At 45.0% G+C, this 24,848-nt stretch overlaps 1 protein-coding gene across 1 annotated transcript in view; it reads right to left on the bottom strand.

Moving 5' to 3' along the window:
* Positions 1 to 24,848, bottom strand: part of LOC142647748 (calcium/calmodulin-dependent protein kinase type IV-like) — a 92,693-nt gene that overhangs the window by 54,353 nt on the left and 13,492 nt on the right. The window contains exons 4-5 of the mRNA XM_075825388.1: positions 24,510 to 24,572; positions 13,552 to 13,634 (exon numbers count right to left, since the gene is read on the bottom strand). Coding sequence (XP_075681503.1) covers positions 13,552 to 13,634; positions 24,510 to 24,572 — 146 coding nt within the window. The remainder of the gene's footprint in view (positions 1 to 13,551; positions 13,635 to 24,509; positions 24,573 to 24,848) is intronic.

Raw genomic sequence — 24,848 nt, 5'->3', positions numbered from 1 at the left:
TTTGCCGGAATTAGTCGGGTTCCCCAGGCTAAACTGTATGGAAAAGTGTAGTCAACTGTACTGTTAGTAGAACTGTATGCAAAAAAAAAAAATTCATACCGTGTGGTATATGGTTCATCATAAATGCAGTCTTACAGTTTCAGACATCTGTCTATATGTTGGAACGTGGTGTGCACCGTGTTCCAAATTATTATGCACATTGGATTTAAGTGTCATAAACATTTAATTATTAGTTTTTCAATTAAACTCATGGATGGTATTGTGTCTTAGGGCTCTTTGGATCATTGCACTCAATCTCAGACACCTGTGCTAATTAGTTTGCCAGGTGTGCCCAATCAAAGGAAAACTACTTAAGAAGGACGTTCCACATTATTAAGCAGGCCACAGGTTTCAAGCAATATGGGGAAGAAAAAGGATCTCTCTGCTGCCGAAAAGCGTGAAATAGTGCAATACCTTGGACAAGGTATGAAAACATTGGATATTTCAAGAAAACTTAAGCGTGATCATCAAACTGTGAAAAGATTTGTGGCTGATTCAGAGCACAGACGGGTTCGTTCAGATAAAGGCATTGTAATGACAGGGTAGGGAGACAGACAGGTGAGCCCTAATCTACCCGCCACTCAGTCCCTGCCTACTTGCAACGACCCGTCCTAAGCGACGGGGTACAACTGGGCGACGGTCCCTATGCTCAGTAAGTGCAAGACAGACAAACAGACAAGGGTACACAGAAGCTAGGGAAACGGGGAAGCTGCCCACGGAGACACCGTGAGCAACAAGAGTAGTGAACGAGCCGAGTCAAACCAGGAGAGAACGAAGTACAAAACGCTTAGCAGGAGAGTGGTCAGTAAGCCAAGGTCAATAACAAGCAGAGGATTAGTAGCTCAAGCAGCAGCAGCAGCAAGCCAGGAAACAAGCATAGAAGAATCACAGGCAAAGGAGGAACAGGAAAGGGAGGTATAAATAGACAGTGGGCGGGAGCTAGCTCCGTCTGGCCAGGCTGTGATAGGCTCTCCCACTCCTAAGCCTGCCATCCTGAGTGGTGGAAGATGGAGTCAGTCTCACAGACATAGGAGTAGGTGCAGACTGATTGCCCACGGGCGTCGACACAGAAGCTGTATCTGGCAAATCCTTTACAGTAACCCATCTTTTTTGAGGGGCCACCGGACCCTTTCTAGGTGGAACTGGTTTATTTGGGAAACGAAGGTGGAACCTCCTGAGCAATACCCCAGCGTGAACATCCCGGGCGGGTACCCAAGTCCTGTCCTCAGGCCCATATCCTCTCCAATGGACCAGGTACTGGAGGGAGCCTTGGACCATCCTGCTGTACACAATCTTGGCCACCTCGAATTCTACCCCCTCAGGGGTGAGAACAGGGACCGGAGGTTTCCTCGAGGGAGCCAAGGACGGGCAGCAGAGTTTAAGGAGGGAGGCATGAAAGACGTCGTGCACTCGAAAAGACGGGGGCTAGTCCAGTCGGAAGGAGACAGGGTTAAGGACTTCAATGACCTTGTATGGCCCTATAAACCGGGGAGCAAACTTCTTGGACGGGACTTTAAGGTGCAAATTTTTAGAAGATAGCCACACCAGATCCCCGGCCACAAACAAGGGGTTAGCAGAACGTCTTCTATCTGCCTGAGTCTTTTGTATGCCCTGGGACGCCTCTAGGTTCTTCTGAACCTGGGCCCAGACTGTGCACAGTTCCCGATGAACGACCTCTACCTCGGGATTGTTGGAACTACCAGGTGAAACGGAGGAGAACCGTGGATTAAACCCAAAATTACAGAAAAAGGGGGAGACCCCTGGCGAGTTACTGACCCGGTTATTAAGGGAAAATTCGGCGAGGGGAATGAATGAGACCCAATCATGTTGACAGTCAGAGATAAAACACCTTAAATATTGTTCTAGAGACTGATTAGTCCTCTCCGTTTGGCCATTAGTTTCAGGATGGAAGGCCGAGGAGAAGGACAGATCAATCTCCAACTTTTTACAGAAGGCTCTCCAAAACAATGAAACAAATTGTACCCCTCTGTCAGAAACAATATTGACAGGAACCCCATGGAGACACAGGATGTGTTTGACAAACAAGGTAGCTAACGTCTTAGCATTGGGTAGTTTCTTGATGGGCACAAAGTGGCACATCTTACTGAAGCGGTCTACTACAACCCACACCACCGACTTGCCTTGAGATGGAGGCAAATCGGTGATAAAATCCATGGAGATATGGGTCCAAGGTCTCTGGGGAATTGGCAAAGAACATAGTAAGCCCGCTGGACGGGACCTGGGAGTCTTGGACCTAGCACAAACCTCACAAGCGGCGACGTAGGCCTTAACGTCTTTAAGCAACCCAGGCCACCAGTAGTTTCTGGCAATGAGGTGCTTGGTACCCAGGATGCCTGGATGGCCAGATAGTGCAGAGTCATGATTTTCCCTAGTACCCTTAGCCGGAGTTGCAGGGGAACAAACAGCTTGTTCTCAGGAAGGTTCCCGGGAGCTGAACCTTGATCAGCCGCAATTTCGGAGACTAAATCAGAATCAATAGAGGAAATTATTATACCTGGAGGCAAAATACAAGCAGGATCTTCCTCCGATCGAGGGCTGGTCATGAAGCTACGCGACAGTGCGTCAGCCTTAATATTTTTAGACCCAGCCCTATAGGTGACCAAAAAGTTGAATCTGGTAAAAAATAACGCCCCTCGAGCTTGTCTCGGGTTTAGCCTCCGGGCAGATTCTAAGAAAACCAGATTCTTGTGGTCGGTAAGGACCGTTACCTGGTGCCTAGCCCCCTCCAGGAAGTGGCGCCACTCTTCACATGCCCATTTAATGGCTAAGAGTTCGCGGTTGCCAATATCATAGTTACTCTCAGTGGGCGAAAACTTCCTCGAGAAGTAAGCACAGGGACGGAGATGGGTGAGGGACCTGGTACCCTGGGACAAGACAGCACCCACTCCCACCTCGGAGGCGTCAACCTCCACAATGAATGGCTCCATTTGGTTGGGCTGAACCAGCACTGGGGCCGAGATAAAGCACTTCTTAAAGGAACAGTGTCATCACAAATTATTTTTTTATATGTTAAAGATGTTAGTGCTTTATTAAAAACGTTTATATTTATTTGTGTGTTTGTGTTTTACTTTTTCTTATTTTTACACTTTTTCTTCCCTATGGGGGCTGCCATTTTTTGTTCCATTTCTGTATGTGTCGATTAACGACACATACAGACATGGAATACGGCAGCCACAGTCCCATAGGGACTGCGAACGGCTCCCGTCCCATTCACTTGTGTGTACGGCGTCTGTGTGGGAACTGCGCATGCGCCGCTCCCACACAGTCCAATTTGAAATTGGCGCCATCCGGCGCCATTTTCCTGTGGACCGGAAGTCGCGGCCGGACAGTAATATTACTACTTCCGGTCGCGGCTTCCGGACTTGTGCACTTGGACTAGCGGCAGCAGACGGAGCGGACGGGCCGGAGGGAGCCGTGGCGGCAGGAGCAGGTAAGAGATTTCAATGTATGTTCGTGTTTGTGTGTGTTTACTACTGTATGTAAACCTACTACACTGTGTGTTAGCTCAAAAAATGGCGACACACAGTGTAGGAGGTTACACCGTTCAAACCCCTCGTTTATCCCAGCACTAGCCAGGATAAAGGAAGGGGGGGATGCTGAGAGCTCACTAGAGCGAGGGCTTTTTACCCAATTTTGCAATGCTGCAATTTTGGGAATAGCTCCATCTAGTGACCAGAAATGGGTAATATTATAAATTAGAATTAATTTATAATATTTCCTGACTCGTGAAAAAAATAAAAAAAATGTGAACAATGTTTAATCACCCACACACTAAATGTTTAATTAAAAAAAAAACAACATGTTTTTCTGGCAACACATTCCCTTTAAGGACCTCAAAAGCCTGGACAGCCTCAGGAGGCCAGTGGAGGAGATCAGCACCTTTGCGAGTGAGATCCGTAAGAGGCTTAGCGATGACTGAGAAGTTAGCAATAAATCTCGTGTAATAATTAGCGAATCCCAGGAAGCACTGTAACGCCTTCAGGGAGGCAGGTTGGACCCATTCCGCCACAGCCTGGACCTTGGCGGGGTCCATGCGGAATTCATGAGGAGTGAGGATTTGACCCAAAAATGGTATCTCTTGCACCGCAAACACACATTTTTCGGTCTTAGCAAAAGTTTGTTTTCCCGAAGGACCTGGAGCACCTTCCTGACATGCTCAATGTGGGAGGACCAGTCCTTGGAAAACACAAGTATGTCATCAAGGTACACTACAAGAAATACCCCCAGGTAGTTTCTTAAAATCTAATTTATGAAATTCTGGAAGACCGCGGGAGCATTACACAACCCAAAGGGCATGACGACGTATTCGAAATGACCTTCGGGCGTGTTAAACACAGTCTTCCACTCATCCCCCTCTTTGATGCGGATAAGGTTATAAGCCCCCTCGTAGATCAAACTTAGAGAACCATTGGGCCCCCTGAACCTGATTGAAGAGATCAGGAATCAAAGGAAGGGGGTACTGGTTCCTTACAGTGACCTTATTCAAGTTCCGTTAGTCGATGCACGGCCTAAGACCACCATCCTTCTTCCCTACGAAGAAGAAGCCAGCACCTACCGGAGAAGTAGAGGGGTGAATGTAACCCTTGGCCAGGCATTCCTGGATATGCTCTCTCATGGCTTCACGTTCGGGACAAGAGAGATTGAATATCCTACCCTTAGGAGCTTAGCTCCTGGTACCAAATCGATTGCGCAATCGTATTCTCTATGAGGAGGTAACACTTCGGAGGCCTCTTTAGAGAAAACATCAGCGATGTCCTGAACAAACTCAGGTAGCGTGTTCACCTCCTCAGGGGGAGAAATAGAATTAACAGAAAAACATGACGTCAAGCATTCATTACCCCATTTGTTAAGATCCCCAGTATTCCAGTCAAACGTGGGATTATGCAACTGCAACCAGGGAAGGCCTAAAACCAAATCGGACGATAATCCCTGCATCAACAGTACAGAGCACTGCTCCAAATGCATGGAGCCAACAAGGAGTTCAAAAACAGGGGTATGCTGTGTAAAATAACCATTAGCAAGAGGAGTGGAGTCGATACCCACTACCGGGACAGGTTTAGGCAAATCAATCAAAGGCATAGCTAGAGACATAGCAAATTCCACAGACATGATATTAGCAGACGACCCTGAATCCACAAAGGCACTGCCGGTAGCAGACCTACCACCAAAAGAGACCTGAAAGGGAAGCAAGATTTTATTACGTTTCATATTTACGGGAAATACCTGTGCGCCCAAGTGACCTCCCCGATGATCACTTAGGCGCGGAAGTTTTCCGGCTGCTTATTCTTACGCTTAGGACAGGTGTTCACTTGATGCTTGTCATCCCCACAATAGAAGCAGAGACCATTCTTCCTGCGGAACTCTCTACGTTGTTGGGGGGACACGGAGGCCCCGAGTTGCATAGGTACCTCCGAGTCTTCCGTGGAAGAACGAAGCAACGGAACCTCGGGAGGCATCATGGGGGAGTCAGAGGAGAAAACACATAAACGTTCACGTTGTCGTTCCCTGAGACGTCGGTCAAGTCGTACCGCTAAAGCCATAACCTGGTCTAGGGAGTCAGAAGAGGGATAGCTAACTAGCAGGTCTTTCAGGGCGTTCGACAGACCCAACCTAAACTGGCACCTTAAGGCAGGGTCATTCCACCGAGAAGCTACGCACCACTTCCTAAAGTCAGAGCAATACTCCTCAACAGGTCTCTTACCCTGACGTAAAGGTCACCAGCTGACTCTCGGCAAAGGCAGTCCTGTCAGTCTCGTCATAAATGAGTCCGAGAGCAGAAAAGAAAAGATCAACGGAGGAAAGTTCAGGGGCGTCAGGAGCCAAGGAGAAGGCCCATTCTTGTGGCCCTTCCTGGAGCCGGGACATAATTATACCCACCCACTTGCTCTCAGAACCTGAGGAGTGGGGCTTTAAACAAAAATAGAGCCTAAAACTCTCCCGAAAGGAGAGAAAAGTCTTCCGGTCCCCTGAGAACCGGTCAGGCAACTTGAGGTGGGGTTCAAGAGGTGAGGTGAGGGGCACTACCATGGTAGCATCAGGCTGGTTGACCCTCTGAGCCAGGGCCTGGACCTGTAGGGAGAGACCCTGCATTTGCTGAACCAGGGTCTCAAGGGGGTCCATAGTGGGGTGAGCGACCAGGGTAGAGTAGGTATATGGGCTTGTGATTATGTAATGACAGGGATAGGGAAACAGACAAGTGAGCCCTAATCTACCCGCGTTATAGAACAATACAAGGATATGACCCCTGGTAGTTGGCGGGCACAATATACAATTACACAAAAAAAGGTTGCCTGCAAGCAACAAAGCTCAATTTCCCAACTACCAAAAATGTAGTAAAATAAATAACCTTTATTCAGCTACGTATAGCTAGACAGACCACAAACAATGGGTTAAAATTATCACTACCTGATGGCCGGACGTAAACATATGTTCCCTGTGTTAACAGGCACATGTAGTAATTGACATAGGAGCACTAGTATCTTCCCTAGCCAGTTAGATTATTAAAGTAACTAATGTATGACAGTAAGTCCGGTCAGCGGTGAGTGTTTAAAATCTTAGCAGCCCCCCCGACATGTTTCGCTACCAAGTAGCGTCCTCAGGGGTACACGGGGCTAATGGCGGCGCGGAATGAAAGAGATCCTAATATAGATGTGTAAGATGACAGATCTGAGGGTGCCTGTCCTGAAATTGGGCTTGGTTGCTTGCAGGCAACCTTTTTTTGTGTAATTCTAATCTACCCGCCACTCAGTCCCTGCCTACTTGCAACAACCCGCCCTAGGCGACGGGGTACAACTGGGCGATGGTCCCTAGACTCAATAAGTGCACGACAGACCACAGACAAGGAAACACAGAGTCAAACCAGGAGAGTACGAGGTGCCAAATGCAGAGCAGGAGAGTAGTGAACAAGCCGATTCAAACCAGAAGTGTGCGAGGTATCAAACCCAGAGCAGAAGAGTGGTCAGTAAGCCAGGGTCAATACGAAGCAGGGACAAGTAGTTCAAGAAGCTGCAGCAGGGCCAGGAAACCAACAGAGAAGAATCACAAGCAAGGAGGAACAGGAAAGGCAGGTATAAATAGACAGAGGGCGGGAGCTAGCTCCGTCTGGCCAGGCTGTGATAGGCTCTCCCACTCCTAAGCCTGCCATCCTGAGTGGTGGAAGATGGAGTCAGTCTCACAGACATAGAAGCAGGTGCAGACTGATTACCCATAGGCGTGGATACAGAAGCTGTGCCTTGCAGATCCTTAACAATTTGATTGTCCATCAGTACTGGTGGCCTTCCATGTCCCAAGACAGTAAAGACTTTGTTTCAGCCTGCTCCACCTGCTCTCAGAATAAAGTCTCCCATTTAAGACCTGCTGGCCTTTTGCATCCTCTACCCATGCCTGACTCTCCCTGGTCGCACATTGCCATGGACTTCATCACTGATCTGCCTAGTCCTGCTGGGTGTACCGTGATCTGGGTTGTAGTGGATCACTTTTCTAAGATGGCGCACTTCAGACCCCTCTCAGGCCTTCCGTCATCTTCACGACTGGCAACGCTGTTTATCAAGCACATCTTTCGCCTTCACGGTCTTTTTAAGCATATTGTTTCTGACAGAGGAGTTCAGTTCACATCCAAGTTCTAGAGAGCCTTGTGCAAACTGCTGGAGGTCAAACTAGACTTCTCTTCCGCGTACCATCCTCAATGCAATGGTCAAGTAGAGCGGATAAACCAAATACTTGAAAGTTTCCTCGGGAATTTCGTGTCTCCACGACAAGACGACTGGGCAAGTCTACTTCCATGGGCCGAATTTGCCTACAACAACCATACGGGGGAATCTACCCGCTCTTCTCCTTTCTTCTTGGTTTATGGCCAGCACCCAGGAATTCCCCTACCAGTTTCTGCGCCTTCTGAGGTTCCAGCTGCTAACACGGTCCACCGCGACTTTGTATGGAAATTGCAAAATGCCAAGGATTCCATCCACAAAGCTGTAGCCAGGTTTAAGAAAGACGCAGATAAAAGACGCAGGATACCGCCGCAGCTCCTTCCTGGGGATAAAGTCTGGCTGTCCACCCGGTACATACGTCTGAAGACCCCTTGTTACAAGCTAGCTCCTCGGTTTCTGTGTCCCTATGAGATAACTAAACAAATCAATCCAGTAACTTTCAGACTTCGCCTTCCTCAGTCTCTGATTCCTTCCACATTTCTCTGCTGAAACTCACTATACTCAACCGATTTTAAAAAAAAAATCCTGTCCATCCTGCTCCTGCGGCTGATGTCAAATTTGAAATGAAAGAGATCCTGGATGTCAAACAAACACGGGGGAGATTATTGCACCTAGTGGACTGGAAAGATTATGGTCCTGAGGAGAGATCATGGGAGCCCATGGAGAATGTCAACGCCCCAGCTCTCATCAAGGACTTTGAACGAAGGTTTCCTAGCAAGACAAAAAAGAGGGGGCGTAAAGGGGGGGGGGTACTGTAACGGCTGCCGCGCCGTTCCCCGTCTTCCCCATGGCCTCTGCTCTGGTTCCTGCGCCCTCCATTAGCTCCTGCTCATCCCGACCTCCACTCACCAGATCCGGACGCTCTGCTGGCCCTGGGCGGCGTCAGGTAAGTGCATCCCTTACCTCCCTCCGTGGCCGTCATCCTCGATGTGCGGCTGCAGTCACTAGAGGGCGCGCGCGTTGACTCATTCTGCCTTAAAGGGCCAGCACGCGCCTTAATTCAAAAGACTTCCTATTTAAGGTTCCTCCTTCCTTTCATCCGTGCTTGTTCAACCAAGTTCCCCATGAGTTTCCCTGTGCCCTGGTTCTCTGTTTCCTTCCCTTCTGCCTTTGTCTGGATTTCCCGTTGCTGACCTCTGCCTGAACTTGACTATCCTTGCCTGCCGCCTGCCTTGACCTATTGCTTCCTTACCCATTACGACATCTGCTGCCTGTCCTGACTTCTGCCTTTCCATCCGACCGCCTCTACCCGCTGTGCCAAGCATTGCTTCAGTTCCAAGCACCATCTCCCAAACGATACCGAGGATCCACAAACTAACCGGTGAGAACCGTTATAAGTAGCTTTTAAGGAGTCTGAGGAAATTGAGCTGCCCGATGCCACTGCATTAAAAACTGTCAGAAAATGGTCCGTAAGCTGGTCAATAAACATTTTGTAATAGCTAACTTTCAATCCATCGGGGCCTGGAGCTTTTTCTGATGTGGTGTCCTTCAAAGCCATCGAAAGCTCCTCAGGTGAGATTGGGTGGTCTAGTGAAGAACAGGTTTCCACAGAAAATTGTGGAAGACCCGATGAGGAGATGTAGTTGTGTATGTCTACGCGAGTGGGTGGTCTATGTGGTTCTAGCTGGTATAGAGATTAGAGCTCCTCAATAGACTGGGTGATGTCCCTCGGAGAGGTAACCTTTGTGCCTGTTGGGGAAGTAACTTGGGGGACATATGTGGAGAACAAATGTATGCGCTATGGCAAAAATCCAATGAGAAAACTTTCATAAGTTGACCTGCGGTGTTCTAGGACTGATACGCTGCATACTTTTGCGCAGCGAATTCACCCTGTGTGTACATACCCTTAGAGTGAACAATGGTCATGTAGACATGGGCAAGTGGAATGTATGAACTCTGCACATCATGGACTTTTATTTTTAGGGGTGTTGTGCATCCAAGACTCTAATTGAGTTGGACTTTTAGCCACAAACCTGAATTTTTATGAATTTTTTTTATTTATTTATTTAAAAAAGGTTTTCACTATAATGCAAAATTGCATGAAGGTTCTAATGAGTATAAAGTGCTGGGTGTCATTTTCACAATGTCTCAGGTGTCAACTTTCAGAAAATATATGGGTAATAGGGTATGTGCACACACACTAATTACGTCCGTAATTGACGGACGTATTTCGGCCGCAAGTCCCGGACCGAACACAGTGCAAGGAGCCGGGCTCCTAGCATTATACTTATGTACGACGCTAGGAGTCCCTGCCTTGCTGCAGGACAACTGTCCCGTAGTATAATCATGTTTACAGTACGGGACAGTTGTCCTGCAGCGAGGCAGGGACTTCTAGCATCGTACATAAGTATGATGCTAGGAGCCCGGCTCCCTGCACTGTGTTCGGTCCGGGACTTGCGGCCAAAATACGTCCGTCAATTACGGACGTAATTAGTGTGTGTGCACATACCCTTAGGGTATATGATTTTTTCTATTTTAATATTAAGGTTTTATTTATGTATATCAAAAGTGTGAAAACAGTCCTGGCAGCAAAAGACTTAAAATTCTGCATTGGTACATCAAAGTGATACATAATAATATGCTCTCTCAGTGGTTGGTTTCAATATATACAGTATGTGTATATATATATATATATATATATATATATATATATATATATATATCACTGTACAAAAGTTTTAGGCAGTTGTGGAAAAATGCTGCAAAGTAAAAATGCTTTCAAAAATAGAAGTGTTATTAGTTTTTTTTATCAGTTAACAAAATAGAAAGTGAATGAACAGAAGAGAAATATAGTTCTAATCAATATTTGGTGTGACCATCCTTTTCCTTCAAAACAGCATCAATTCTTCTAGGTACACTTGCACAAAGTCATGGATTTGGTAGGATTAAAGTCAGGTGTATGATTAACTATTTTCATATGTAGGTTGAAACATAGACATTAAGGCTATGTTCACACGGAGTATTTTGGGGGAGGAATATCTGCCTCAAAATTCCGTTTGGAACTTTGAGGCAGGTATTCCTCTCCCTGCACGCCGATTTTCGCGGCAATTATCGCGCCGTTTTTCGCCCGCGGCCATTGAGCGCCGCGGGCATAAAACAGCGAGAAATACGCTTTCTCCTGCCTCCCATTGAAGTCAATGGGAGGTCAAAGGCGGAAGCGCCTGAAGATAGGGCATGTCGCTTCTTTTTCCCGTGAGGCAGTTTTACTGCTCGCGTGAAAAAGACGCCGACGCCTCCCATTGAAATCAATGGGAGGCGTTCTCGGGGCGTTTTTGCCGAGTTTTGCGACGCGGTTTCCGCGTCAAAAAACTCGGCAAAATACCCCGTGTGAACATAGCCTTACTGTAACAGAAACAGCTGGGTAGGAGTCTTAAAACTCGATGAGGAACAGCCAAACTGATACAAAGGTGAGGTTTTGGAAGACTGTTTCATGTTACAGGTCCACAATGTCAAGACTGAGCACAGCAGCAAGACACAAGGTAGTTATACAGCAAGGTCTCTCCCAGGCAAAGATTTCAAAGCAGACTGGGCTTTCAAGATGTGCAGTTCAAGCTCTTTTGAAGAAGCACAAAGAAACGGGCAACATTGAGGACCGTAGACGCAGTGGTCGGCCAAGAAAACTTAGTGAAGTAGATCAAAGACACATCACGCTTACGTCCCTTCTAAATCATAAGATGTCCAGCACTACCATCAGCTCAGAACTGGCAGAAACCAATGGGACCCAGGTACAACCATCTACTGTTCGGAGAAGTCTGGCAGAAGTGGTCTTCATGGAAGAATTGCAGCCAAAAAGCCATACCTTCGACGTGGAAACAAGGCCAAGCAACTCAACTGGGGTCGGTTGTGAATAGGAATTGTTTAGCATTGGGAACACTAGCATTGTTTGTATACCTCAACACTAGGAGCTTCCGGTGCGGTTATCACGGACTCTAGTGTGAATTAGGGTCAAGACTATTGTTATGCCCATTTTTCAAATGCTGATTCCGTATTGATATTCTTGTTGAACACTGAGCTATAGTAGGTTCACAATTGAATTAGAACTCAGAGTTTATTATTTAATATGTTTTTATACACACGGTGGGGCTTTTTCACAGTGGTGATTGTACCCCTGTTTTTAGAGAGTTATAAATAAATGTTATATTTTACTCATATATCACACCAGTGAATCCAAGCAACTCAACTATGCACAAAAACATAGGAACTTGGGTGTAGAAAAATGGCAGCAGATGCTCTGGACTGATGAGTCAAAATTTGAAATATTTGGCTGTAACAGAAGGCAGTTTGTTCTCCGAAGGGCTTGGAGAGCGGTACAATAATGAGTGTCTGCAGGCAAGTAAAGCATGGTGGAGGTTCCTTGCAAGTTTGGGGATGCATTTCAGCAAATGGGGATTTGGTCAGGATTTATTGCGTCTTCAGCAGGACAACGACCCTAAACATACACCCAATGTCATTAAGAATTATCTTCAGCGTAAAAAAGAACAAGTAACCCTGGAAGTGATGATATGGCCGCCACAGAGCCCTGATCTCAACATCAATGAGTCTGTCTGGGTTTACATTGAACATATAGAAGGATTTCAGGAAGCCTACATCCATAGAAGATCTGTGGTTAGTTCTCCAAGATGTTTGGAACAACCTCCCCGCCGAGTTCCTTCAAAAACTGTGCAAGTGTACGTAGAAGAATTAATGCTGTTTTGAAGTCAAAGGGGGTTTTGAAAGCATTCTTACTTTTCAGCATTTTTTCACAACTGCCTAATACTTTTGCACAGTACGACGCAGCAGGCAAGTGTCCCGCACTGTGCAGACGTTGAGACGCCTGTAATCCACACAGAACCGCTTACTGCCATACATACATATACATACACTGCTGATTGAGAATCTCTTACTCTACAGGAAGCGCTGATGAGTTACAGTGGGCACCTGTCATACAGACAAAGTCTATACCTGTAGGACAGTCAATGCACTAAAGGGAAGCGGTCATCTGTCCCCGGTACATACAGCATGATCAGGAGCTCAGACACAGCATCCAATTAGTAATTCAAAGAAATGTAAAGACGTAAAGAGTAAAAATTTAAAAAGTATTGTTTTTGTTTTAATTCATAAATTGCTTCCCCTTCTCATCTGTTCTACAGGTGCCAGCTACCCTGCCTACCATCTCAGGGTATGGTCACACGCAAACTCAAAAACATCTGAAAATATGGAGCTGTTTTCAAGGGAAAAAAGCTCCTGATTTTCGGACGTTTTTGAAGCCACTCGATTTTCGCTGCGTTTTTTACGCCCGTTTTTGGAGCTTTTTTCAATAGGGTCTATGAAAAATAGCTCCAAAAACGTCCCAAGAGGTGTCCTGCACTTCTTTTTCACGGCCATTTTTTTATGTGGCCGTTTTTCAAAACGGCCGCGTAAAAAAACGGCACATCGGAACAGAATGCCGTTTTTCCCATGGATTTCAATGGGAAGATGTTTGGAGGCGTTCTGCTTCCGATTTTTCGCCCGTTTACGGCCCGAAAAACAGACTCAAATAGGCGGTGTGAACATACCCTTACCTTTGTCAACACAGATGCATGTTAAAATGTGTCAATCATACTTGTTGAGTGGGAAAGAAAATGTCGAAACTCATTACCACAGAGCAGGGGATCAGAATGTTGGATGTAGGACAGTGTAATATTGTAACCGTGTAAAGTTGATTTAAATAATTTTCTATGACATTCTAGCTTTATTGGGCTGTGGATAGGACCTATTATTTCTAATGTAGACTCCATGCATTCTTTTTCAAGCATTGAATATGTACCTGTCAAACAATTCTCCTCCTGTTACCAGTTCTAGAATCAGAAGAATTTCAGATGGGGTCTCAAAGATTTCTTTAAGTTTAATCTAAAACAAAAAAATTTTTTGTTTATGTGTAGTTATTCTGGTTAGTTTTCCTTTACGAGACAAATGCTGAATTAAAAGGTAAATTATTATTATTATTATTTATATATCAGTATCATCTTCTATGGCTCTGTACATTGTAAAACATTTGCAAACACATAAAAAAATTAGCAAAAACAGATAAATGCAGAAACAAATTGTAAATAAGCTTAGGGAGCTCATCCATTTTTGAACTTCCATTTTAGACCTGCTGATTGTTAAAGGGGTTTCCAGGACATTAACTTAGGATAAGTCATCATTTATTGATTTTTGGGGTCTGACCTCCGGGATCCCTGTCAATCAGCACAATGAATGGGACGAGCTGCAGTTCCAGTCACAGCTGGCAGTAGGGACAAGTGACTGTGTCTGCGTAAACAATGAAGAAGACGCAGCGCTTGTAGGAGAACGGCAGTCCCTTCATTGTGCTGATCGGTGCAGGTTCTAAAGATTGCACCTCCACCAAATAAGCATTGGTTTCCTATCTGAAGGATAAGCCATCAACATTTAAGTGCCACAGAACTCCTATAAGCAGAGTGCTGTTTAACCCCTTAGTGTCTAAGCCTGTTTTGGCCTTGTGGACACAGACGATTTTTGCAAATCTGACATGTGTTACTTTATGTGGTAATAACTCCAGAATGCTTTTGCCTATCCAAGTGATTCTGAGATTGTTTTCTCGTGACATGTTGTACTTTATGATACTGAAAAAATTTTGTCGTTAAATTTAATATTTATTTGTAAAAAACACCAACATTTTGAGAACATTTGCAAAAATCTGCATTTTTCTAAATTGTAATGTATCTGCTTGTAAAACAGATAGTAATATCACACAAAATATTTACTAGTTAACATTTCCTATATGTCTACTTTATGTTTGCATAGTTTTTTGAACATCCTTTTATTTTTCTAGGACGTTACAAGGCTTAGAACTTTAGCTAGAATTTCTCGCATTTTCAAGAAAATTTCAAAAGGCTATTTTTTCAGGGACCAGTTCAGTTCTGAAGTGGCTTTGAGGGCCTTATATATTAGAAAGTCCCCATAAATCACCACATTTTAAAAACTGCATGCCTCAAAGGATTCAAAATAGCATTCAGAAATCATTTTAACCCTTTAGGCATTTCACAGGAAATAAAGCAAAGTAGAGGTGAAATTTAGAAATGTAAATTTGTTTTTATGAAATTCATTTGTAATAAATTTTTTCTATAACACAGAAGCGTTTACGAGAGAAACACAACTCAATACTTATCGCCCAGATTCTGAAGTTTTTAGAAATATCCCACATGTGGCTCTAGTGCACTAATGGACTGAAACACAGGCCTCCGAAGCAAAGGAGCACCTGGTGGATTTTGGGGCCTCTATTTTATTAGAATATATTTTAGGCACCATGTCAGGTTTGAAGAGGTCTTGTGCCAAAACCGTGGAAACCCCCCAAAAGTGACCCCATTTTGGAAACTACACCCCTCAAGGAATTTTTCAAGAGGTATAGTTAACATTTTTAGCCCACAGGTTTTTTGCTAAATTTATTGGAACTGGTCTGTGAAAATGAAAACCTACTTTTTTTTCGGAAAAAAGATACGATGTTTTAGTTTTTACAAGGAATAAAGGAGAAAAAGCACCCCAACATTTGTAAAGCAATTTCTCCCGATTACGGCAATACCCCATATGTGGTAATAAACTGCTGTTTGGACCCATAGCAGGGCTCAGAAGGGAACGAGGGCTATTGGGATTTTGGAGCGCAGATTTTGCTGGATTGGTTTTCGGTGCCATGTCGTGTTTGCAAAGCCCTGGAGGGACCATAACAGTGGAAACTCCCCAAAAGTGACCCCATTTTGGAAACTACACCCCTCAAGGAATTTTTCTAGGGGTATAGTTAGCATTTTGACCCTACACGTTTTTTGCTGAATTTATGGGAATTATGCCGTGAAATTGAAAATCTAAATTTTTTCCAAATAAAATGTAGTTTTAGCTCAGATTTTTTCATTTTTGCAATAGATAAAGGAGAAAAAACACTCCAATATTTGTAAAGCAAACTCTTCTGAGCACAGCAATACTGGTAATAAACTGCTGTTTGGACACATGGCGGAAGTTGGAAAGGACGGAGCGCCATTTAACTTTTGGAGCTCAAGTTTTGCTGGAATGGTTTGCGGCCCCATGTCACATTTGCAAAGCCAAAGAAAAAATAGTGCAAACCCGGCAAAAGTGACCCCATTTGGGAAACTATACCCCTCGTGGAATTTATCTAGCGGTATAGTGAGCATTTTGACCCCACAGTTTTTTTGCTGAATTATTGGAATTATGCAGTGAAAATGAAAATCTACATTCTTTCCACTAAAATGTTGTATTTTTTTCATTTTCACAAGGAATAAAGGAGAAAAAGCGCCCCAACAATTGTAAACCAATTTCTCCCGAGTACAGTAAGGGCGGGTTCACACATAGCGGAATTTCACTTAAATTCCGCTGCGGACACTCCGCAGCGTTAATCCGCAGCGGAGCCGTTTCTCCATTGACTTTCACTTTAATTTAGCAGTGTTCGTTTACACGATGCGTACAATTCCGCTGCGGAGCATAGGCTGCGGAGCGGAATTTGGTGTCCGCAGCATGCTCTGTCTGTTGCGGAGCAGTGGCGGACTGGTTGCGGACTCATGGCGGAATTTCTCCATTGACTTCAATGGAGAGTCAAAATTCCGCAATGAAGTCCGCAGATCTTATGTGTGCTGCGGAGCGTATTGTTTTTACTACCATGACATTTCTTCATTCTGGCTGGACCTATGTATTTCTAGGTCTACAGCCAGACTGAGGAAGTCAATGGGGCTCCCGTAATGACGGGAGCGTTGCTAGGAGACGTCTGTAAATAGTCACTGTCCAGGGTGCTGAAAGAGTTACGCGATCGGCAGTAACTGTTTCTGCACCCGGGACAGTGACTACCGATCTCAATATACATGTATCTGTAAAAAAACATATAAGTTCATACTTACCGAGAACTCCCTGCGTCTGTCTCCAGTCCGGCCTCCCAGGATGACGTTTCAGTGTAAGTGACGGCTGCAGCCAATCACAGGCCAAGCACAGGCTGCAGCGGTCACATGGACTGGAGCGTCATCCAGGGAGGTCGGGCCGGATGCCGAAAGAGGGACGCGTCACCAAGACAACGGGCGGTAAGTATGAATTTCTTTGACTTTCACTAGGGAAAGTGCTGTCCCTTCTCTCTATCCTGCACTGAATAGGGAGAAGAGAAGCACTTTTCCTGCAGTCCGCAGCGGCCAGTCCGCATCAATTTTCTGCACATTTTGTGCAGATCCGCTGCAGAATCTGCAACGCAGATTCTGTGCGGCATTGATGCGGACAGTTGCGGAGGAATTCCGCCATGTGTGGTCATGCCCTAATACCCCACATGTGGTCATAAACTGCTGCTTGGATACACCACAGGGCTCAGAATGGCAGGAGTGCTACTTGGCAGGTAGATTTTGGTTGATTGTTTTTTTGGCGCCATGTCGCATTTGCAGAGCCCCTGATGTACCCGTACAGTAGAAACCCCTAAAAAGTGACTCCATTTTGGAAACTATACCCCTCAGGGTAATCATCTAGGGGTGTACTGAGCATTTTGATCCAACAGGTGTTTCATAGATTGTATTAGAATGAGGCAGTGAAAATGAAAATTTTGTCTTTTCCCAAAAATATGTAGTTTTGCACCCAATTTTTTTTCCACAAGGGGTAATAGGAGAAAAAACAACACATAATTTGTTACCCAATTTCTCCCGAGTACGGCAATACCCCATGTGTGGCCCTAAACTGCTAAAAATGGCAGAGCTAAAAATGGAAGGAGTGCCATGTGGCTTTTAGAGCACAGATTTTGCTGGACTGGTGTATGGGCGCCATGTCGCATTTGTAGAGCTCCCTTAGGTACCAGAGTAGAGTGTAAAACCCTGAGAAGTGACCCCATTTTGTAAACTACACCCCTCAAGGCATTTATCATTTGCCTGGACATATGACAGGGCTTAGGATTGAAAGGCGCAAGTGAGACCTATTTTGGTGATTTTCGCAGCATTAGCCCTCAATGGCAGGGCTCTGGGGTCAAATAGTAAAACAAACCCCCAAGTAGTGGGGGGGGGGGGGGGGGGTGTAGTGAGCATTTTGACCACACAGGTTTTTTTTTTCTATTAGAAATGAATGCTCAGTGGATGGTGCAAAGTGAAAATTGCTAATTTCCACAGGTATATGCCATTTTAGTGCACAAAATTTTGTGCCCAGTTCATGCCACTGAAGACAAATACCTCAAACTGTTAAGTGGGTTCTCCCGGGTATGGCGATGCCATATATGTGGACGTAAACTGGGCACGCTGCAGGGCTCAGAAGGGAGGGAGCGCCATTTGGCTTTTGGAGCGCAGATTTTGCTTAGTGGTAGTTTTGTTTGGGGTTTTGTTGGTATTTCAGTTTATGATGTGGGGGCATATGTCACCTGTGCGGAGTACATCAGGGGCATAATAAGAGGGTTTTTATAATGGGGTAAATAAATAATAATTCATAGATATGTGGCCGGTGTAGCACTGATAAATGGTGCCAGATCTTATCCGCTTTTGGAACGCTCTGCACATTTTGCATCCCCATATTCTGAGAGCCAGAACTTTTTTTTTTCTCCACCGGAGCTGGGTGAGGGCATATATCTTGCGGGACAATCTGTAGTTTTTCATTGGTACCATTTTGGGGTACATGTGATTTTTTGATCACTTTGTATTTCTTTTTTCTTGGCAAGCAAGGTGACCAAAAACCTGCAATTCTGATGTTTTTTCTAAAAAAAAATTTACGGCGTTCGCCATGCGCTATGAATAACAATTTTACTTTATTCTGCGGGTCGGTACGATTACGGCGATACCGTATATAGTTTCTCTTATGCTTTGCAGCGTCTGCACAATAAAATCACTTTTGTTTAAAATAATAAATTTTTTGTGTCACCATATTCTGAGAGCCATAACTTTTTTATTTTTCCGTCAAAAAAGCTGCGGGAGGGCTTGTTTTTTGCAGGACGGGCTGCAGTTTTTAATGGTATAATTTTGGGGTACATGCAACTTTTAGATCCCTTTATCTATTCTGTTTTGCGAGGAGTAGTGACTAACAAACAGCGAAATAGTGGAATCGTTTTTTATTAAATTTTTTTTACGGTGTTCACCGTACAGGTAAAATAGCATGATATTTTTATAGTTTGGGTCGTAACGGACGCGGGGATACCACATGTGTACTTTTTTATGTTTTTTTGTTTTTTCTATAATAAAAGACTTATTATAGGAAAAAAGGCTGTTATAGTGTTTTTTGAAACTTATTTTTTTCATGAAACTTATATTTTTTAAACTTTTTTACAACATTTTTATTAACTTGTTTTAACTTTTTTTGTGTCCCACTAGGGAACTTGAAAGCATTAAGCCGTGATCGCTATTCTAATACACTGCACTACCTACATAGTGCAGTGTATTAGAGCTGTCAGCTATTCACTGACAGCAAGCCTATTAAGCTTCGCCTCCCATCGGGGCCTAATAGGCTTCTGTACTAGGAAGCGATTGTTAGGCTATGGTTGCCATAGCAACCATCGGAACACCCGCGGGTGCCTATGGTTGTCATTAGCAACCATAGGGTGCGATCTAATCACTTAATCGGCCGGATTGGAGCCTAGCTCCGGTCCTGGCCGTTAGAGCACGATGTCAGCTGTGACATGTGACATGTGATTTGAGATGAGCAACTGTCTACCCAAGTCAGTCTTGAGATCATGGTAATTTTCCCTTGAAAACAGCTCTGGATTTTCAGACGTTTTTGTTGACTACGTGTGAACATACCCTAAGGGTATGTTCACACGGCCTATTTACGGACGTAATTCGGGCGTTTTGGCCCCGAATTACGTCTGAAAATAGCGCCTCAATAGCGCTGACAAACATCTGCCCATTGAAAGCAATGGGCAGACGTTTGTCTGTTCACACGAGGCGTATATTTACGCGCCGCTGTCAAATGACGGCGCGTAAATAGACGCCCGCGTAGAAGAAGTGACCTGTCACTTCTTTGGCCGTAATTGGAGCCGCTATTCATTGACTCCAATGAATAGCAGCGCTAATTACGGCCGTAATTGACGCGGCGTTCAAGCGCCTGCACATGCCGGTACGGCTGAAATTACGGGGATGTTTTCAGGCTGAAACATCCCCGTAATTTCAGCCGTTACGGACCCCCGCCGTGTGAACATACCCTTAGTCTGCACTGACATCCTATCTGTATCAAATGGTAGGTGCTCCACCACAAGGGTATGTTCACACGTAGTCAACAAAAACGTCTGAAAATCCAGAGCTGTTTTCAAGGGAAAACAGACCCTGCTTTTCAGATGATTTTTTAACCAACTCGCATTTTTCGCGGCGTTTTTCGCGCCGTTTTCGCGGCGTTTTTTACGTCCGTTTTTGAGCTGTTTTCATTGGAGTCTATGAGAAAACAGCTCCAAAAACGTCTGAAAGAAGTGTCCTGCACTTCTTTTGACGAGGCTGTATTTTTACGAGTCGTCGTTTGACAGCTGTCAAACGACTACGCGTAAATAACAGGTCGTCTGCACAGTACGTCGACAAACCCATTCAAATGAATGGGCAGATGTTTGCCGACGTATTGGAGCCGTATTTTCAGACGTAAAACGAGGCATAATACGCCTCGTATACGTCTGAAATTTGGCCGTGTGAACATACCCCAAGAGTGAATCAGCTACTTTGCTAAGGGTATGTTCACACGCTGAGAGGCAGTTACGTGTGAAAAGACAGGCTGTTAACAGCTGCCTCGTTTCACACGTAAAAGCTCCTCCTCGTAATTTACGAGGCATCTGAGACGCTCGTAAACCTTGAGCCGTGCTTCATTGATTTCAATGAAGAACGGCTCAAATTACGTGGCAAAGAAGTGCCCTGCACTTCTTTGCCGAGGCAGTAAATTTACGGGTCGTCGTTTGACAGCTGTCAAACGACGACTCGTAAATAACAGGTCGTCTGCACAGTACGTCGGCAAACCCATTCAAATGAATGGGCAGATGTTTGCCGACGTATTGTAGCCATATTTTCAGACGTAAAACGAGGCATAATACGCCTCGTATACGTTTGAAATTTGGCCGTGTGAACATACCCTAAGAGAGGAGATCAGGCTTTCCTCATGTCAGCTGGTAAAATTAACATATTGTTATAACAAATAAAGGAATTGAAGAAACTCTTTTAGGCTGTGTTCACACAAGTGTCATGACTTTTGTTTAAAGAAGCTATGACAGTCATGCTGGATATAGCTTTAAATGTATTTATGTGAATCCTGACTGACCCCATTCTTGCCGTAAAAAAATACCAGAAACCTTGATACGTTGGCAATAAGGTCAGAGTGAACATAGCCTACGTGTCCGTGTTTGAACATTTAAGTCTTGGCTGGTTTGTACCAGGGCAGATTCAGACGAACGTTGCGTTTTTGCGCGCGCAAACAACGCTGCGTTTTGCGCGCGCAAAAAATATTTGACAGCTGCGTGTGTCATCCGTGTATGATGCGCGGCTGCGTGATTTTCGCGCAGCCGCCATCATAGAGATGAGGCTAGTCGACGCCCGTCACTGTCCAAGGTGCTGAAAGAGCTAACTGATCGGCAGTAACTCTTTCAGCACCCTCGACAGTGAATGCCGAACACAATATAGAGCAACCTGTTAAAAAAAAAGAAAAAGTTCGTACTTACCGAGAACTTCCCTCCCGGCCGTTGCCTTGGTGACGCGTCCTTTGTGACGCGCCTCTCTTGACATCGGGCCCCACCTCCCTGGATGACGCGGCAGTCCATGTGACCGCTGCAGCCTGTGCTTGGCCTGTGATTGGCTGGAGCTGTCACTTGGACTGAATTGTCATCCTGGGAGGTCAGACTGGAGGAAGAAGCCGGGAGTTATCGGTAAGTCAGAACGTAGTTTTTTTTTACAGGTTCATGTTTATTGGGATCGGTAGTCACTGTCCATGGTGCTGAAACAGTTTAACTCTTTCAGCACCCTGGACAGTGACTATCTCCTGACGTCGCGTACCGGAAATTTTTTTGCCGGGTTCGGCCAAAACGAGTTTGGCCGAACCCGGTGAAGTTCGGTTCGATTGTCCGGGTTCGCTCATCTCAAAGACACTCCATTTGGATGTTTGGAAACAGAAAAGCACGTGGTGCTTTTCTGTTTACATTCATCCTTTTGACAGCTGGTGCGCTGTTTCAGTCGGTTCGCACGGAAGTGCTTCCGTGCGACCTGCGTGGTTTTCACGCACCCATTGACTTCAATGGGTGCGTGATGCGCGAAATACGCGGAGATATTGAACCTGTCGCGTTTTGTACGCAGCGAACAAACGCTGCGCACAAATCACGCACTGTTTGAACTGCCCCATTGACTTCTATAGGGCTGTGCGTGGTGCGCGAAAAATATACGCGGCCTGCACGCACGAAAATCACGCTCTTGTGAATCCCCCCTCACTCTGTTAAGCTGGACATACACATAATATAGCTGTCGGCTGAACACTTGTTCGACGGATGACCAACTCCCTTGACCTTCTCATAAACATGCATTCTCCTCTTGGCCAATAGTTCATACTTATTTCAATGAGGAGAGGGAGACAAGCTCTTGCCAGAAACCTCTGCCAGCGGATTTTCTCCTGACACAACAAATAAATGAGCATGTTGGATTTGCCATCAGGGAATAGTCGGGAGGCCACTATTCACATTAGGGTATGTTCACACGGCCAAATTTCAGACGTATACGAGGCGTATTATGCCTCGTTTTACGTCTGAAAATACGGCTCCAATACGTCGGCAAACATCTGCCAATTCATTTGAATGGGTTTGCCGACGTACTGTGCAGACGACCTGTTATTTACGCGTCGTCGTTTGACAGCTGTCAAACGACGACGCGTAAAAATACAGCCTCGTCAAAAGAAGTGCAGGACACTTCTTTGGACGTTTTTGGAGCTGTTTTCTCATAGACTCCAATGAAAACAGCTCCAAAAACGGACGTAAAAAACGCCGCGAAAACGGCGCGAAAAACGCCGCGAAAAATGCGAGTTGGTCAAAAAACGTCTGAAAAACAGGGTCTGTTTTCCCTTGAAAACAGCTCTGGATTTTCAGACGTTTTTGGTCACTACGTGTGCACATACCCTTAGGGTATGTTCACACGGCGGGGGTCCGTAACGGCTGAAATTACGGGGATGTTTCAGCCTGAAAACATCCCCGTAATTTCAGCCGTACCGGCATGTGCAGGCGCTTGAACGCCGCGTCAATTACGGCCGTAATTAGCGCTGCTATTCATTGGAGTCAATGAATAGCGGCTCCAATTACGGCCAAAGAAGTGACACATCACTTCTTCTACGCGGGTGTCTATTTACGCGCCGTCATTTGACAGCGGCGCGTAAATATACGCCTCGTGTGAACAGACAAACGTCTGCCCATTGCTTTCAATGGGCAGATGTTTGTCAGCGCTATTGAGGCGCTATTTTCGGGCGTAATTCGGGGCAAAAACGCCCGATTTACGTCCGTAAATAGGCCGTGTGAACATACCCTTAGATTGAAAGCTTATATCAAGCTTATATCATGGGTTCCGTCAGACCTTTCTGTCAGGGGAACCCACGAACATAATCCAAACTGAAACAAATGGAAACAATAGGTTTCCGTTTGCATCACCATTGATTTTAATGGTCATGGATACGGTGCAAATGGTTTCCGTTTGAAATCAATGGTGATGCAAACGAAAACCTATGGTTTCTGTTTGTTTCAGTTTGGATTTCGTTCATGGGCTTCCCTGAAAGCTCAGGCGGAACCCATGAATGGAGTCCTGACGCAGATGTGAACGAAGCCTTAGGGTATGTTCACACAGCCTATTTTCGGCCGTTTTTCGGACGGTAACCGCCCGAAAAACGGCCGAAAAATCGGAAGCATAACGCCTCCAAACATCTGCCCAATGATTTCAAACGGAAAACGACATTCTGTTCCGATGGCCATTTTTTTTACGGGGCCGTTTTGAAAAACGGCCATGTAAAAAAAAGGCAGTGAAAAAGAAGTGCAGGTCACTTCTTGGGACGTTTTTGTAGCCGTTTTTCCTTGACTCTATAGAAAACAGCTCCAAAAATGGCCATGAAAAACGCAGCGAAAATCGCGAGTGGCTTAAAAAACTTCTGACTATCAGTTAAGTCTAGCTAGTTGTATGCCTGAGCCGGATACAACCGGTCTGGCTCACAAAACCTGGACAGAAAAACTCTGCATGCAGTGTTTTTCTGTTGGACGCAGGGAGACATCCGGCCTCACAATTGATGCATCAAATGTAAAAACTTCTCCCATGGGAAAGCACAGGATCAATTATTTCCGTCCTGACATATAAAGGAAGCCTAAGGATCTGATCATGACTGAAATGATGAAGACCGATGCAAACTAGTTTCACATCCATTTGAAGCCCGTAGATATAAATAAGATTCATATTTTTAAACAAAAAAACATATCAGATAAATAAACAAACAAAGAAATAAAAAGGCATAGGAGTAAGGCTACATTCACACGAGCATATCAAATTCACGCGCGTGAAAAACGCGCGTGAATCTGGTCCGTGCGTGTTGCGTTATGCATCAGTGTGCTTTGTGAGTGGCATGCATTATTCATGCACTCGCGAAGCACATCTTTTTTTAAATATTTTTGTCAATTGAATTGATGCGCAAATCACGCACCACACACGGATTTGCATCCGTGTGTGGTGCGTGGTTTTCATGCACCCATTGACTTCGTCTGAATGAGCTCTTAATGCCATGTGCTCATCTTTATGACTGTCAGTATAAAAATAATAGTATTTGCACATAAATGAAACTTACAATATTAGGGTGTGACAGGCATAGCAACACTCCAATTTCAGTTCTTACAATTTTTTTGTCAATCTGCAAAGTAAGTAAAAATATATTTTTTATTTTTAGGCTGGTAACGTGTTCTTATATACAGATTTTGTATTATAAATAAATATAATAAATTTTTTTCAACAAATGTTATTTTGTATCAAAGAGTTAGTTTTCATTACAGTTCAAATGTATGGGCTTGTTCACATCAGTGTTGGGCTTCCGTTTGGTTCTCTGTTCATCTGTTCCGTCAGTGGAACAGATGAACGGGAAGACAAACGGAAAGTATTGTTTCTGTTAGTAATACCATTGATTTCAATG

This window comes from Rhinoderma darwinii, chromosome 1 (genome assembly GCF_050947455.1).
Source record: "Rhinoderma darwinii isolate aRhiDar2 chromosome 1, aRhiDar2.hap1, whole genome shotgun sequence".
NCBI classification, from domain to species: domain Eukaryota; kingdom Metazoa; phylum Chordata; class Amphibia; order Anura; family Rhinodermatidae; genus Rhinoderma; species Rhinoderma darwinii.
This window is presented reverse-complemented; position numbering and strand designations above follow the sequence as displayed.